At 35.0% G+C, this 17,141-nt stretch overlaps 3 protein-coding genes across 3 annotated transcripts; 1 reads left to right on the top strand and 2 right to left on the bottom strand.

Moving 5' to 3' along the window:
- Positions 1 to 131: 131 nt before the first annotated feature.
- Positions 132 to 2,571, bottom strand: LOC137950769 (CASP-like protein 2C1). Its single transcript, XM_068797381.1, has 3 exons — positions 2,352 to 2,571; positions 2,114 to 2,252; positions 132 to 561 (listed from the first exon to the last, which is right to left on the bottom strand). The coding sequence occupies exons 1-3, from the start codon at positions 2,507 to 2,509 to the stop codon at positions 277 to 279; spliced, it is 582 nt and encodes a 193-aa protein (XP_068653482.1). The 5' UTR covers positions 2,510 to 2,571; the 3' UTR covers positions 132 to 276.
- A 4,662-nt stretch (positions 2,572 to 7,233) lies between these two features.
- LOC137950182 (nicotianamine synthase-like) lies at positions 7,234 to 8,109 on the top strand. Its single transcript, XM_068796565.1, has one exon. It carries the CDS (start codon positions 7,234 to 7,236, stop codon positions 8,107 to 8,109), a length of 876 nt encoding a protein of 291 aa, XP_068652666.1.
- Positions 8,110 to 10,614: 2,505 nt separating this feature from the next.
- Positions 10,615 to 12,812, bottom strand: LOC137950181 (two-component response regulator ARR10-like). Its single transcript, XM_068796563.1, has 6 exons — positions 12,656 to 12,812; positions 11,829 to 11,981; positions 11,352 to 11,699; positions 11,189 to 11,265; positions 10,684 to 11,063; positions 10,615 to 10,636 (listed from the first exon to the last, which is right to left on the bottom strand). The coding sequence occupies exons 1-6, from the start codon at positions 12,810 to 12,812 to the stop codon at positions 10,615 to 10,617; spliced, it is 1,137 nt and encodes a 378-aa protein (XP_068652664.1).
- Positions 12,813 to 17,141: the final 4,329 nt, after the last annotated feature.

The following is a 17,141-nucleotide window of genomic DNA, read 5'->3' as shown; positions in this document are numbered from 1 at the left end:
GCTTTATCAATATTTCTTTGTTCGTCGTGTGGGCGTGGAGATTGTGAGCTTCCCTATCGACAGTTCCTCGCTCGACCACACCGGGTTACAACTAAATGAACTAGCAAGAAGTCTTATTCTTTACTTTCCAATAGTTTTTTCATTATGCACACTAACACAAGAAAATGTTTTACACTACATTTCCTATTGAGCACACCAACACAAAAGTAATTCACTTCTATTTTTCACTTTTACTAGGTAATTTACTTTCACTTTCTATTACACTTTCAAAGTGCATTAACATACATGACAACAGGGAGCTTGTACCATTTGTCCTGGTTTTAGAGCGAACCATTTGTTCGGAGAGAAAAGGCGGAAGAGATGGAAAGCCGAGATGGAAGCCACAGCTGCGGTGAACAACGAGGCAACCAAACCGCAGAAGAGACCGCCGGCGATCGTGTAACAGAACCTTGTATAGATGTTGCAGAGCTTGGTCCACTGGAAGGCTTCAAGACCTGTCACTGCGAAGACGCAAGCCTGAGCGGCGGCTGCTGTTCCCCCCAAGCTCATATAAGCTGCCACCTGTGGTTCACTCATCAATATGGAAACAGGCGTTAGTTGAGGCTCGTATGAATTGATTTTTTTAGAAGCAAAACAGTAGTTAGTTGAACTGTTTTGGTAGTTGCAGTCTAACCAGTAAATTATTGGATATGACATAATAATAAATCGACTGCCGAGCTTCAATCGTTGATTTGATTCAGTATCTCCTAAGATTTTTCTGTACTTGGAATTGGTTCAGGCCGGTGGTTCCAACTAAAAGAAAGAAAAAAACAGTTGGGAGAAAAGAGAAGAACCTCCGTGACAAAGCAAAAAGCGAAATCAACATTAAAAGAAAAGTGAAAGCAACGAGTCCATGAATTTGGAAATGTCTCCGTCCAGAGCAAATACGTGAATGGTAGGATACTGACTGCAGAAAGGATGATAGTCAACTTGGGTCTTGGGACCGCAACTGCATTCCCTGCAGGAAACCTTAATTTGCTGCGGGGACACTCGGCCTTCATCTTCTCCCTTTTGGAAGAAAATGATCCCAAAACATTCATTTATGAGATGGCTGCTTCACACATATTTACTATCACAGTTTCTCTTTTACCCTTTCCTTCTTTCTTTTCAAACCTACCTCACTCCAGAGAAGTAGCAGAGAAGGGTATAGATGTTTTAATAGAAAATTACAAGAAATTTTGAAGCCTTTTAGTCTGTTTTAAGTGATAAATATTGCCTAAATAAAAATTTTAAAAAATAAACTCCAATTTAAAAATGGTTCAAATGAGATTATATTTTTAATAATTTTTAAAATAAAAATTTTGGTCAAATTTGTCTTCATTTTGTCTTTTCTGAAATCACTGAGAAAGGATGAGAAAGTGAAAAAAACCAAGCCATGCCCATACGGCAATAATTGCCGATCGTTGACGCAAGGTGGTGGACAGGTAGAGAATTGATGGATATGCTGCAGCAGTACAACTGTTCCTTTTACTAGGGAAGGAAGAGGTTGGACTAGACAGGTCCGGCTTTGACGTTTACACGTAATTAATTGCCACAAAGTTGGAAGGCTATCAGCGTCATTAGAGTTATCAATTTGGGTTTTGTGAATTCTTTCTTATTTCTAATCTCAGATTCTGAAATTTTCATCCATGGAGTAGCGTTTAAAGTTCCTACGGGCAGACGATGGATTTTTTGTTTTTTCTCTCCGACCTCTCAATCTAAGCATTCCGGCTTTTCTGCTCCTACTCTTGCAGTCATTAGTGAGAAAAAACACAAATGTATAGACGGAATTACTCAACACAGATTGAACTGATTTTGAAGACTCTATCCTGTTATGTATGTTTCTGCAACCTGATACAAGGAAAGAAAATTTCAGAAACTTTTATGGGTTCTGTGAGACCAATGAAGCCATTTTGTTACTAATTATTTTCCAGAAAACAGAGGGAGGAAAACCCAGAAAACTGCTTAATCTACCGAAAAGAAAACAAGGTCTCTCAGAAAAATTTCCTCTTTGGGTGGAAGAAACTTCTAAGCCTCATCAACTTCTGAGCGGAAGAAAAACGAAACGCCATCTCTGAAATAGTAAAGGCCGTACCTGGTCTAGCAAGAAGCGGACCCAATGAGAACGCAGCTTGCAACAACTTGAAATCGTCCCAACCTTGGTGCATATCAAACACTTGACCAGCTGAACCAAATGATAACCCGCCACAACTGCTTCTACAATCACGACAACTCTGAAAAAAGAAAAAAACACAAATTAATAAACATTACTGATCAGAAACAAGGACAGTATAAAACACAAGCAGCGCACGGCGCTGGTCATCTGTACTCACTCAAGAGCTCGCAGTTCCTTATACGTGGCTGTCTTCTCCACAGAGAGAAAAACTTTCTTGGTTTGTTTTTCTAGAGCGACAAGACAGGCTGCTAAGACCGCGGAGATCAAAGCGAGCAACCTGAGCAAGGCCTCTGTTCTGAAGATTACGTTCTCCATGTTCAGTGGGTGCAAACGATCGAAATTTGAATGGCTTCTCAGTTCTGGGAATCTGGGTTATTTAAAGGTTGGAGAGAAGTTAGAATTCAAGGGACTCAAACGAAGTTTCCACTGAGTTAAGAAGGCCACCAACTGAATTACTGACTACTTTTGGATTTTCTGCTTTGCCTTGCCGAAGGTGAAAGGATTTAACGAATAAATAGACCACACAGGAATCAGACCTATATTTTTGCAGAACCAAGGAGTGTTTACTTAGTATTTGATAAATGAGTTCTTATAAATAAAAGTATTTCTTAATTATTATTATATTCTAAAAATATAGTTCACAGTAAATAAATAAATAAAATTAATAGTAGGTCAATTAAATTTATAATTTTATTTTAAGTTTGATTAAGATTATTATTATACTCAGTTTTGATACATAAATAATTCTTAATTAATAATATTAAATTATAAATCATATTAATATATTAATAAAAATAAGTTATAATTAATATAATGTAATTAATAGACAACATTAAACATTCTCGTACTTCAACAACCGTATTATGGAGATAACTATGGATTAGACAAGGATACAATGGAGCTGATAAACGATCCTTTTCAATTTTACAAGGGAGAATCATTTTTTGTCGGAGATACGGGTGGATGACAATACCCATTAGGTTCACTTTCTCTTTGAAGGTGGTTCAATGTGTGAGTACCTATTTTGTAAACCATACACCCTATGACCTTGTTAATAGTGACCAATCATCCGACTCTACTTTTGATATGCATAATTACTCTGTATTCCTTTTTATTTATTCAGCTTATAAATTTATATGTTGATTATTATAATGATTTATCATTTTCAAATTTATTGCTCATTATGCAGGCATTGTTGTATGTGTTCAGTGTTTTTAATTTCATATATTTTTATATAAACATGAATGTTAAAGATAATTAAAAATTATATTCCTATAGTAAATTTCATTTAAGGTAAGATTATGTCCCATATTACAAATAGATTAGATTCTACACAAATCACTCCAAAAAATATGTATAGTAAGTATTAATTGGTATTATAATAAATTTGTGATAAACTTAATTTGTCATTTATGTTTAGTTTTCCTTTCCCACAATCCAAACTCAATTTTTTTTCTTAATCCAAAAAGCCACTAATATTACAAAACGGGTGTCTCCCATTTTTTTTTATTTTAAGTATTTTTTCCAAAATATTTCTATAAATTTTTTAAAAAAAGCGAATTAAAAGTTAATATTTTTTTTTCTAATTTTTTTGCCCCCATAACTTGTGAAGTTGTATTATACGGCCCGACATGATCCTTGTCGCTCGATATGTGTTGGATTTTTCTTTACCCAATATTTTGGAGACAAACAACCCTGTTAGGTAGAAGCTATATGATTTGGAGTAAATATAAAACTAGATTCAACTATTGTATTTATACTAAATACTAGCACTAGAGGGGGGAGGAGTGAGTTTTTAATTCTCGTATTAAGCTAGGTTATATTTAGATTAACCTTCAATTTTTTTTTTCTATTTTTCATGAAAATATTCTAAAATAAAATTACTAATTTTATATTCTTATTTTCAATAGTACCAAAGAGTAAATAAAAAATCAGGAAGTTATTTTCCACAAAAAAAGAAAAGAAAAAGCAAGACATTTAATGGCCATCGTTATTTACAAATGGCTAGATATGGTGTTGTTTCTCTATCAAGCAAGTTAAAGCATCAAATGACGTAAGTTGAAGCTAAAACTATTCGTTAGGGAATAAATTCCCGTACCTTGAAGATGGAGCTTGAAGTAGTCTGGAGATTTTCATCAACATAATCAATTGAGTGGGCAAGCCGCCTCCATCGAATTTCCACAGTGAAATGGAACGAATTCTCCCCGCATTATGCAGTTTTCTCAACTGCATTTCTCTTCGCATTAAAGCCCCTCTTAAGGGCAAGTTGACCCGCAACCACCTGCCTGTTCGCTTCTTGGTCTTGGTTGTCGAATATGTGGCCGTCAGTGCTTCTCTCCCTCCCTCTGAAATCTGCAGGTTTAATACCCTTTAATTGATCCTTATTTATTGCTCATTATATTTTAATAATTTTAATATTTTTTATTGAATATTAAACATATAAACTGAGGGCTGACAGAGAGTGAGATACGATCTCTATCTTGTACCTGGGCTGTTTCTACTTGACTGAGGCCGATGAAACAGGAATGAGCAGACGTGCCTATTACTGCAGACAAGGGTCGGTCGATCAAGCTTTGATCGCATGGAAAGCCAGCAAGAGGGAAGCTTCTTCGTTCTTCTTGACATGTAAAATTCTAATTCCCGCGTAGGGAAGAAAGATTTCTTGTCAAGATACAGCAGCATGAAATTTAAGATAAACAAGAAAGCCGGGACATGGCTAGCAGTACCTCAACGTTACCTTCTTTGATTGTTTTTCGTTTCCTAAGAAGAAGGCGGAACCTTATTGTTTCAAATAATTTTTACTTCTCGTCATAATGGAGGGAGGTCACTGCTGTTCCCTTCAAAGCAGAGACCCAGAAAGAAGAATTCACTCCACCCAGTCCTCGAGGGAACATCAGATTTCTTTAAAGAATAACTAGTCTGTGGGGATCGAACCTTGATGGATGGAACATTTTTCAATTTCTTTATTATGTGGAAGTTCTCCAAAAAGCTTCATCAACCTCTGACACAGGAACAGCAATTTCAAACAAATGATCAAGTTTAAAAACTCTTACTGCTTTTGAATTTGAGTTGTAATTACTATGGCAAATATTGCTAGATCTAACTATAATCATTTCGTATCTCTTCTCCAGAGGTAGTTCAATCACTCGACCAGTGGAACTGGATGTTGTCACGCAAGGAGAGAGGCCTCTCATCATTCTTGGAAGTGGAGCATCCAACTGGAAGGAACAGAAAATACTCTAATCAACAATATTCGTTTTCAAATTCCAAAATCTAAGCAACCAAAGATTCTCGTTATGAGATAAGCTCATGTTGGAGATACTAGATAATAAATAAGAAACGATCAAATCTATCACAGGAATCCAATGAACTTTTACTTCCATCCTGAATGATACTGTAACTAGCAGTAACAGAGGGACCTAGTTCTCGTGAAAAGTAATTAATCTTTTGAAATGACAGGTGAAGCTTTATGAGATTCATGGGCCATCCTGCATGAGAAGATGAAACATAAATCACCAATAAACAAAGAAGAACAAAAAGGAATTCAAGGAAATAGTCAGATTATGATCTTAATCAACAATTTGTACATCATAATAGAAGGACTCCTTCCTAAGTACACTAAACCAGCTAAAGGTTAAGAAAACCTGAATCAGTTCGCCACGAGATCTTGTCTATTGATCTGTAAACAACCAAAAATCATTTCTGACAAAATTAATGCAAAATACCTGCTTCAATTAGTGGATTCAGTAGACCATACAGAAGAGGTAGTGATAATTTTGGACCCTCCAATAGTCTTCCATGCTCCAGAGATTCAAGTACTTCAAATGCTTCATCAGTTCTTTGAGCCTCACCTAATCCCTACCAAATTGTTGATGCACATTCGATGAAACAGATGGATCTATCAAGCATTCTCATAAGAGAAAAATATGACTCCATAGGTGTGATAGAGCTAGATATTGCATGCCCCTGAACTACAAAGAAACAGACAACAAAATCTTTTAAAAAAATTATTAATGAAAGACAGACAAAAAATTCATTAGTGCCCGTCCAGACAGACGACGCTTAGAATGGAATTGACAGTTAATATATTCTTGCTCTCAACAAGGAAACAGTCACAGGATGCCAATCGTCAATACACCACCCTCAGCACAAAAACAGCCGACACCTGTTAAAATGAGAGAAACAGAACCTGATGAAGCTGCTTTCTGTGCTTGAGTTTCACCACCCGCGACGTAAGTTTCCGAAGATCACGCGGCGTATGATTATCACTTGAGAAGGGGACGCGACAAACGAGGAGTAAAAAGAAATCGATAAGAAAAGGAAGAAGAAAGAAGTCGATGAAGAAACTTCAGGGGATTGGTTTGAGGTAAATAAGACTAATTATCAACCAAAGAAGGAATTAACAAGAGCAATACGTCAAGTTTGGAAATTTTTTAGCTTAGTTTGTTATACTTAACGAGCCTTATTTCAAAAATGTAAAAACTGAAATTGAACCGAACTCGAACAATTTGTGAACCGGTTTAGCTTAGTGCCACCCCTAAATCTAACACTGTAACACATGACTCTAGTTTGATATTTTATAATATATAGGCTATAATACTAAATAAAAGGAGTTTATTCAGAAAAAGGATTTTTAATTCTAAAAATGAAAAGGAGACCAAGATGGCATTTCTCACACTATCAGAAGAGATGGATCTCATTAGCATTTTCAATTCCCTTCCAGTATGAACGCAGCTCTTTATAGTATCTGCTTACCTCAACAATGCTTCCCAGTTTTCTCCATATCCAGTGTATGAAAGGAATCTCCCCATTACATCCTTCGCATTTCTTTAAACCAATTTTGAACCCTATCAATCTTCAATTAAGAACAATTAACAGTACTTTCCAAAGCCACCCACTCCAATTTATACTAAACAAATGAGAGATTGGAGACTATTTGACTGTCAACAAATCCATGTCTTCTACCATAAATACTCGAGGGAAACCCCTCGTTGTATCCCACTGTGACCACCTCCAATCACTTCCAAGACACACATCAAATGGCTTCCCTCGAATCCTTCTCCGAGAGCCAAGTTCCGGCCGAGCTGATTATCTCTGGCGTGACGAAAATCCATGCCAGCATTTCTATGTTAGAATCTCTAAGGCCTTCCAAGATTGTCAACAGTCTCTTCACTCAGCTTGTGAAGCTTTGCACTCTACCATCTTCCATAGACATCCACACTTTGCCTCCTGAGGTGCAGCTTATGCGTGAAAGTCTCATTAGCCTGTGTGGCCGTGCCGAAGGGCTCCTGGAGCTCGAGTATTCGATCTTCTTCTCCAAGTTCTCATACCCACTCGATGAGTTGACCCTCTTTCCTTACTATGGCAACTATGTCAAGCTAGCGCTCCTGGAGTACAACATCCTGTGTCAGAGTGGTATGGAGCAACCCAAGAGTGTGGCCTTCGTTGGGTCAGGTCCCATGCCCTTGACCTCCATTGTGATGGCAACTCGTCACATGACAACAACACAGTTTGTAAACTTCGACATTGACGAGCTAGCGAACCGTATGGCACGGGAGCTCGTCGGGACGGACGCAGAATTGAAGAGGAGGATGAAGTTCACAACATGTGATATAATGAGTGTGAGAGAGGAGTTGGGGTCGTTCGACTGCATTTTCTTGGCTGCTCTGGTGGGGATGAAGAAAGAGGAGAAAGTGAAGATAATTGGGCACATAAGGAAGTATATGAGGAGTGGAGGGCTGTTGCTTGTGAGGAGTGCCAATGGAGCGAAGGCGTTCTTGTATCCGATAGTGGAAGAGGAAGACCTGCATGGATTTGAAGTTGTCTCAATCTTTCATCCAAAGGATGATGTTATAAACTCTGTTGTGCTCGTTCGGAAGCCGCCCATGGGTAGAGATGAAGTATGCTTATGTTAGTGGGGGCCTTACAGCAGACATGTTTCCGGGTGTTTCTCGTTTTTTTGGTTGACTTCAGAGAGAGAGAGAAGAGAGCTCGTAGTGGTGGGTTGTTTGCTTGTGGCGATTTGTTTTTTGAGCATAACTAGTTACGTTTGTGGTGATTATTTAAGTAAATGTTTGTTGTGAGATTCATTAAGCCGCCATGGAATAACTCTGATTCTCTGAGCCTGATTCAAAAAACCCCAAAAATTTTTGTTTATTTGTTTCATGTCCATTACTGTTTTTTTTTTTTGAGGAAAAAATGATTGAAACTACCCTTACAAAATAAAGGCAAATAATTGCTACGATATCCATTGTTATAAATCTTAATCTCTCCTATAAGTGTAGGGGTGTCAATTTTACCAATTTATTTGATTTTTTTATTAAAATTTATTAAATTGAATAAAAATTCTTATCCAAATGGGTATTTTGATAATTTACCCGATTACTATTTACGCTTATTTAATAAAATAAAAATGGATATGAGTCATTCTGTATCCCATTATTCGATTACCTGATTATCTATAAGAGAAGTTGATTCAATTTCTATTTGAGTAAATATATGTTTGAGATAAAATATGATTCAAGTGTCTTATTTTCTAAGAATCGTGTAATATTTAGTTATAATTTAGAATTTATTATCCGTTCTATCATTTAATCAATCAATAAATAACCGTATATGGAACAACTTATTGGATATGTCGATTATATGGAACAATTTCCGTCATTTTCCATGAAACCTAAATAGAGCCAATACATCCATGACATAATTTTGTTTCTTCATCTGTTAAACAGGCTCAAACTAGAGCTGAGAAATTTAAATTGAAGGGCTTTTTTTTGTTAGAAACTTTAAGTTGAGTGACTTGAGAATTCCTTGAAAAATTTACAAAAAATACAAGATAGGGCTAATAGATTATCCTCTAAACTTCAGAAAAATCTCCTGTGAATCTTTGGAGGGATTACTATTAAGGGGAAAAAGACAACTCATCCACCATCTATACTGGTGGATTCTCATGTTGCCTGCAAAAGATTACACAGAATATGATTATTTCATTTCTATATCCATTCTTGAATTTCGAAGCCAACCCAACATGGTGAAATAGGGGCATCTCATTATTATGATCCATGATTCAAATTTATCCTTTTGAGGCTTGGTTCTCGGAGAAGTTATGTACAGTCCGCAGCTGGTGAGATCATGCTAGATCTCCTCTAAAATCTTGTAATTTGTGGAACTGAAACAAAAGCAGGTAAAAGACCAGAAGTTATTTCAATATCAGCCAGCAAGAGAACTACTAGAAAGTGTTGAGATAGAGAAATTTTTTAAGCAACAATGAGAAGCGCATCTCTGCTAAGCAACTTCTTTTCTTTCTTTTGGTATCCGTCAGTGACAGTAAAATGGCTAAAGCAGGTTATAGAAAGCAAGAATTATCGGCTCTAAAACCCATATGAACTACTTCCATAATTTTCTATCAACATATCTGCTCTAAAACTTTCTTAGTTCATTTGGTTCTTCTCTAACAAATAATCTCCAAAAAAACATAAAAATCATTGTATTAAAATATAAAAAACCAGAACATTACCCACAGAAACTCATGGTAAATCAAAGGAAACAAAAAACTGTAAAATTTCCAAGAAATAAAACAGATGCTCAAGGAACCAAGATGCTGAAAACAGGGTGTATTGCCAATCGACAGTTCATTGAGATTTACTAATTAATTCCAATTTTCACAATCATTAGGACTAGAAGTTCAAGAACAAAACATCGACAACAAAAATCCACGAGTTAGGAGAGAATAGTGGATACATATTTTCCATTGACCAGTATTTTGCATATAGTGGAGTAGCATTAGAATTGGTTCTAGCATATGAACATTCTTTCCACTATTATGTTTTACACAAAATAGATTATTGAAGACTCAGAGATGCTATACCTGCTTAACTGCTGCATTTAGGTCATCTGTGGAGATTGAACTACTAGGCTGCAGTATGGGTTCTGTGTCCAAGTACTCTGGAGGACCCTCCAGAAAGTTCATTCCACCAGTTCCTGGAATTCTGATCCCATGGCAACTTTGTGCTTCGAAAGGAACTCCCTTCACTTGCCCTCCAAAGCCCAAACTCACAATCTCACTCGACACAGAAAGATTTGCACTTGGATGGAGTCCTAAATGCAAAAAAAAAAAAAAAAAAAAAAAACACCATTTTAGTTTTTTTTTTAAAAAAAAAAAGAAAAAGAAAGTTTATTTTTGCCCCGTCTTTTTTTTAAAAAAAGTAATAATATGACATCTTCGCAGTAGATTGATTTGAATGCTGCTTAGAATCGTTCATAAGAAATGGAGAAAATTTTCTTCTGATTATTTTTCTCTTACAAAAACAAGAAAAAAATCTTTACATCATACAATTAGTTTACCTGCAAGCGCATTTCTAACAGTTCCAGTTAGTGAATCATGTTGAACAAAATCATTTGAAGCACGGGAAGCACCAAGACTACCAGGTCCAAAGCCACAACCTGTAACATAATTAGGAACTTCTGAAGTACTATTGAGAGGAAGAAACCGGTTAGCTCTTGGAGGAATAGATTGATAATTTAGTCCATTTCGTCCAGAATGCTGATGCACTTGTTCCATTAATGGTGAATTTGTAGGAAACACTTGAGAAGCATCAAGGCACTGTTGAAGTAAAAGATTTTGTGAATTTTGAGGAAGTATGAGTGAAGGAGCATTCACATGAGAGACATCAAAAGCACGGGAACTGGGAGTACAACCAAACTGGAATGCCCCAGGATGAGTATTATTACATCCAACAAGTCTGAACCCTTCAGAAGAATTTGCGACATCAAGGCTTTCATCCTCGAAGGACAGAAGAGTATTGTTTGAGTGTTCAGCAAAGTTACTTGTTGAATTGCTAGTTCTCTTTTTCAATGCCGTCCTGTATTTCTGAATGACAGAAAACAGAAGACTAGTGATATGTAAGTCAAAATTTTGCAAGCATTATGATTCCTTTAATCAGTCAACAATACAAAACAAAAACAAGCAACACGATTTAATAATTGAAAAGATACCTGCAGGTGACTGGCAATGTTTTCTCGGGTCAGATCTGACACACCCATAACATTAAGAATCTTCTTTGGAACTGCCTCTGCAGGGGAAAGAAACTATGAAAAACATACTTCTTCAGAAGAGAAATAATTTGAAGTATGTATATGTTTCTCTATAATAACTTACTTTCAACACCTCCCAGAAGTTCAATAGCATCACAAAACTTTGAATGCAGCTCGGGCTTCCATGAAACTCTTTGTTTTTTATGTGCTGAAAAGTCTTCATCTGAATAACTATAAGTGTCTTCTTCATTTTCTTTGTATTGCTCTCTGTTTCTTCTACTGGGCTTGGAAGTTGTGCTTTGAAGTTTATTTCCACCGTCATTTGCTTCTTTAGTATCAGACAACTTCTTCCTAATCACATGCTGCCAGATGAGATTGAGCTCCTGAATTCGAAAAGGTTTCACCAAATAGTCACGAGCTCCATGCTTTATACCCTCCATGACACTGTTTACATCACTACTTGCAGACATCACTGCAGCAATTTACTTCAGATTTGAGTCAACATCATGATTACATCAGGAGAAGCTTTAATCAAATCCAATTTCATCAAGAACCCCTAACTGTATTCAAGCAACATGTCTATACTGCTATAATCACTTACTGATCACAGGTAGATCCATTTCAAGGCCAACAATCTCCAAAAGTTTGAAACCATCCATGTCTGGCATGTGAACATCAGTGATCACAATGTCAAATTCACCTTTTCTCTCCCTTAGAAGCTTCAAGGCAGTCAAAGCTTGTGAAGCTACTGTAACTGTAAGCAGTAGCCATTTTCTTTTGGTCAGGTACAACTTAAAGAAAAACAATTCATGAACTAGTCCTAATCTAGCATGCTTCTACCTGAACAAACAGACAGGACAAAACAGATCCAAACATCATCAAATTTATACATCGTAAAAAATATTGGTCTGCATGAGACTCTCATAGAACACTTCCCCTGATTAGCTTACTTGACATAGCTAAAACTATTTATCATTACAGCAAACTCATCAGTTACTAACAGAACCAAAAATTCCTAATGAATTGACTTACGTATACCTGTTGCGTAACATACTCCAAGAGAAGAAACTTGGATGGGTTAGTCTATGCAATCCTCGATAGCTTGAAAAACAATTAAGTTCAAGAGAACAACAAAAGAAACAACCATGAATTTTGATAAGTTACACGTCCCAACCAATGTATTTCAATAAGAAAGACATGCCAAAGCCTGAATTCACTCAGCTCGTTCTTCTGTTTCAAACCCATTATAAAAAGCGAAGCAATGAGTCTCAGTGTGTGTCTTTTTTTTTTGTTCCATTGGATGAACTGATGTTTAAGTGTGTACGTATATGTTGCCTCAAAAAACTGAGAGGCACACTTGAAATTAAACGAGAACACTGAACACAGTAAAGATGGTAGAAATCAAAATTTATGTAGAAAATCAGCAACCTCTGTATCGACATTGTCGAAGCATAGTCTCGAGCAGCTTCAAACATACAGGATCATCGTCCACTGCCAAGACTCGCATGCCCACTGGAAATTCGTCTTCATTCCCATTCTCCGTTCGCATTTGGGTTTCGAGAAGGGTGCCTTTGCTTTCTTGCATATCGAAAAGTATGAAACAGTAAAAACCTCAAAATCTCGAAACCGGGTCGTCGTCCCCAAAACCCCTGTTCAACCCTTTTCCGGAGATTGGCGTGCTGACCATTAAAGTGAAACTGAGCAGATTCCGGCAGGAAAATTGAAGTAATTCGTTGTATTTCCATGACAGGAAAGCCCAATTACGGCAACTTATTGAATTACTACTAAGTTTAGGAGGGAATAGTCGACGTTTAGCTTTCCGTGTTTGGAATGCCGAGAATATAGTTTCCCATTTCAGAGTTCCTTCCAAGAACATCCTGATTTAGACATTAAAGCCTGAAGCCCGAAATTAAAATAAGAAGATTTTTCTCCAGTTATTTTTTTTTCTTTTTATTTTAAAGGGAACAAAAAAGTTGTACTACTCCCGTCGTCCGTCAAACCGAAAAAGGAATACTTAAACACGGACTTCAGCCCACGCACTTCAGCCTGGAGCTCGCTGGACATGAACACGCTACGTCTTCATCTCAGACTCGGGACAGCGAGTCCACAAAGTCGGCATTGGATGAGCGAAATGCCGATACAAAGAACAAAGACGATCCGTTTCGACCAACAGGCCCCATGATTTGTATAACTGGTGTACATCGGGTCGGGTCGGTAGAGTTCCCTAAACCCAATAACGGGTTCTATTTTACACCCCCCGGGTCGGGGATGGGGTTTGAAAAAAAAACCCACCGGTTTTCAGGTCGGGTTTGGATTTCGCCAAACCCGATCCACTGGGTTTTATACCCATAAAGTCCTTCCTTAAAATTTAAATGACATATTTTTAATTAACAAAATCATGCGATTTAATACCATTATTTGGGGTATTTATGGAAATATTTATCTTAGTGATTTTTTAATGGACTTTAATAACCTATTTTTTTAAAATAAATTCTAAGATAAATATTTTCTATTCCTCTTAAATTGTTATAGTTACAATTAAATAGCTATTACATTTATGTCAATTTTATTATCTTTATAAATGAAGTTATTGAATACTTAATTACAGTAATCCGTTTATTTTTTAATCTTTACTTGTAAGTGTTTGATTTTTTATTTTTTGTGATTACTCATTTTTTCATGCTTTTTTTTATATGTATTTTTATGTTTGATTTATGTTCGATTTTATGACATTGAACCTTTGTCTTGACCTAATTTTTGTTTGTTTATGCGTTTTTATGTTATTATGTTTGCTTTCTTTTGTCTTAAGCTAATTTTTGTTTGTTGATGTATTTTTATGTAATTATGTTTATTTTTTTTTGTCTCACTACATTGACGATTCTTGGAAGTTACAAAAGTGCATCTTGAGGTAGGTCTTAGACTTATATCTATACTTTTTATTTATGATATTTATAAATTGCATATCTTATATTATGTTTATACTAGCATTGATAAGATCTTTCATATTTTTTTTCATTAGGTTTGTTTATGTTCCTTGTCCTTGTACGAAAGATGTGTTGTGTGAAGCTTTGTTGGATTCCTTTTTGGAATGGAGTATAGAAAGAAAGTTGTCTTGTATTACTATAGACAATTGTTCCACTAATGATGCCTGGATAACATTACTTAGGGAACAACTTTCTCACCTTGTTTTGCTTGATGGAGAATTTTTGCATGTTTGATGTGTTGCATACATTTTAAACATAGTTGTTCAAGAAGGTCTTGGACAAACAAAAAAATAATAGAGGTTTTGAGAGATTAGATTTTGTATTGGATTTCAAGTTTTTATAGAGTTGAAAATTTTGAAGAAATGACTCGTCAATTGAGAGTTTCTTACAAAAAAAAGTTGATTTTGGATTGTAGATCCCAATGGAACTCCACCTATAAGATGCTTCAAGTGGTTTTGAAATATAAAGATGTATTTATATGTTTGAGACAACGTAAAAAATTAAACATGGAATTACCAATTGAAGAAGAGTGGAGAATGGCAAATGAAATATATTCTAAATTAGAGGTGTTTTGTGAGGTCACTGAGTTATTTCATAGGCACTAAATACTCCACATTGAACATTTTTTTTTGCAAAAATGTGTGATATTAAGTTATCTTTAAGTAAGTGGTGTAGGTCCATGGATCATACTGTTTCTTTGATGGCACAAACAATGCTTACTAAATTTGACAAGTATCAAAAGAATTGCTCTTTAATTTTGGCCATTGGAGTTATGCTGTATCTGAAGTATAAACTAGACATAATTGGGTTTTACTACCGGAAGTTGTATGTGGATGAAAATGAAGAAATTTGTAAAGTTCGTGAATGTCTATACATGCTTTTAAGGGAATATCAAAAGAAAAAAGGAACACCCATTGTAAAGATGAATGCATCTTCCACAAGCATGAATCCTGGTAGAGAGAACAATCTATCAGAATTTAAATCATATATTAAGGAGAACATGAGTGAACAAATATCAAGATCTGAATTAGATTTCTACTTGGAAATATTCAATATTGTTATTAATTGCATGAGATATATCAGTTGTTCATATATCTACAGTTTCATTCGAGTCAACTTTCAACACAGGAGGTAAAGTGATTAATGCTTATCATAGTACTCTACATCTAGATATTATAGAGGCTTTGATGTATGTGCAAGATTGGGTTGAAACTGAATTCAGTAGTAGGCTTATTTCTGTAGTTATTACTTCACTTAATAGTTATTTGTTTCTATTAAAATACAAATTGACTTTGAAATTATTTTTTTTAAAAGAACTTGTATTCCTATTTTTATCTCGGCTAAGCTACATGGTGATGCTGATAGAAATTGATTTGGTTTTGATGGTAAATTTGTATGCATATTTTTAATTTAAAATATTATTATTAAATGTTGGTAATTGGTTGACGTTTTTTTTGAAAAAACTTGTTTCTTTTCTGAGTGGAGCTATTTGGAGATTGATCGAGTTGTGATATTTTATTATGAGTTATGACTTGTGAGGATATGGTTGTAAAATTTTTGAGATATTATGTAGTGTAATATGTAAACAATTTGATAATTTGATATTGTTGACTTGTTATGGTATTCTAGGATATTGACTTAGTGTGTTGTACTTGATATTTTGATCGAGGTAGAATGACACAATGTGATGTATGTTTAATTACTTCATTTTGAAATGTTAGATTTAATTTGTAGTTATTTTTGTGTTATTTTTATTTTTTAGGTGTATAAATTTAATTTGAACGTGTTATAGGTGTATATTGTCTATTGATATCATTCTAGTTGTTACTTTTGTATTTTAAATTTATTTTTTTATAATTATTACAGGTTTTGTAGATTTTTTATGGATTATGTAAGGGGAAGTATTTGAATAATGAGTTTGTATTTCGTAACATATTGGTTATTTGTTATATTTTGTATTAATTTTTCACTCTATGGTGGTAATTTTTAGAAATTTTAATGATTTGTATAGGTTAATTATTTTAATGGGCCAATATTTATGGGTCGAGGCCAGGGGTTGGGACGGGATGATGAATTTGGAAACGGGTCGGGGATGGTGTTGGTTTCTTGGGGTTCGGGTTTCAGGTTTATAGTTTGTGTTTCAGGTTTAAAAGTTCGAGTTATGTGAAACCCGACTTGACCCTTGCCCATACCTAGGTGTACACAAAATGAGTTATTCTTTATATATTTATATACCTATTTATCTAATCAATTAAATAAACTAAAATAAAAATAATAATAATTAAATGTATAAAAACCACAACTATATATATAAGTATCTAAAAACAATGCCATTTTAATATATAATAAAATCTCTAAAAAATATTACAAATTCTTGAAAAATACACTTGAATCGTATTTAATCACATACATACATTCAAACACAAAAAAATATTGAATTATTTTAGGTAAGCATTTAATCAAGTACGAAATAAATAAAAAAATCAAGTAAATAGATAAAATTGAAACTCCTATCCTCACATCCCATTACTATCTAAATAAACCTTCATTGACAACTCATAAGCAGGGTCCTTGTTGGTCCTTGATTACTCCATAAAAGACTCACAAATTTGATAAATTAGTCATTATAGTTCTTATAAGCCTATAAATGAGATTATACAACATAAACAAAAATGATAACTCACCAAAACCGATACAACATAAGACTCAAAAAATGATCAAGGGAAAGTAAGATTACATCCGATACCATTTCTTTTGATGTAGGTTCGGATGATCTTGATTATCCTTATCATAACAATTAGTAGAGAACGAAAACAATTTAATTGATGGCATTTCAGTTAACACTAAACTCTTCTATGTTTGAGTTTGACACGACTTAGAAAAAATCGAATTGAACTGAGCTAAGACCAAGTTGAGCTTGAGTTGCTTGT

Source organism: Aristolochia californica, unplaced genomic scaffold (assembly GCF_029961685.1).
Source record: "Aristolochia californica isolate CCGP_79_NKW_82.1479 unplaced genomic scaffold, dmAriCali1.0.hap1 SCAF_14, whole genome shotgun sequence".
Taxonomy (NCBI): domain Eukaryota; kingdom Viridiplantae; phylum Streptophyta; class Magnoliopsida; order Piperales; family Aristolochiaceae; genus Aristolochia; species Aristolochia californica.
The sequence above is the reverse complement of the archived record's forward strand: the minus strand, read 5'-3'. Positions and strand labels throughout refer to the sequence as shown.

Coding starts and splice junctions, on each gene's coding strand:
- LOC137950182 (XM_068796565.1), top strand. CDS start 7,234: ATGGCTTCCCTCGAATCCTTCTCCGAGAGCCAAGTTCCGGCCGAGCTG.
- LOC137950181 (XM_068796563.1), bottom strand. CDS start 12,812: ATGCAAGAAAGCAAAGGCACCCTTCTCGAAACCCAAATGCGAACGGAG. Junction 11,982..12,655: donor TCGACAATGTCGATACAGAG/GTTGCTGATTTT, acceptor TACTGCTTACAG/TTACAGTAGCTTCACAAGCT. Junction 11,700..11,828: donor AATGGATCTACCTGTGATCA/GTAAGTGATTAT, acceptor AAATTGCTGCAG/TGATGTCTGCAAGTAGTGAT.
- LOC137950769 (XM_068797381.1), bottom strand. CDS start 2,509: ATGGAGAACGTAATCTTCAGAACAGAGGCCTTGCTCAGGTTGCTCGCT. Junction 2,253..2,351: donor AAGGAACTGCGAGCTCTTGA/GTGAGTACAGAT, acceptor TTCTTTTTTCAG/AGTTGTCGTGATTGTAGAAG. Junction 562..2,113: donor TCCGCTTCTTGCTAGACCAG/GTACGGCCTTTA, acceptor AGTGAACCACAG/GTGGCAGCTTATATGAGCTT.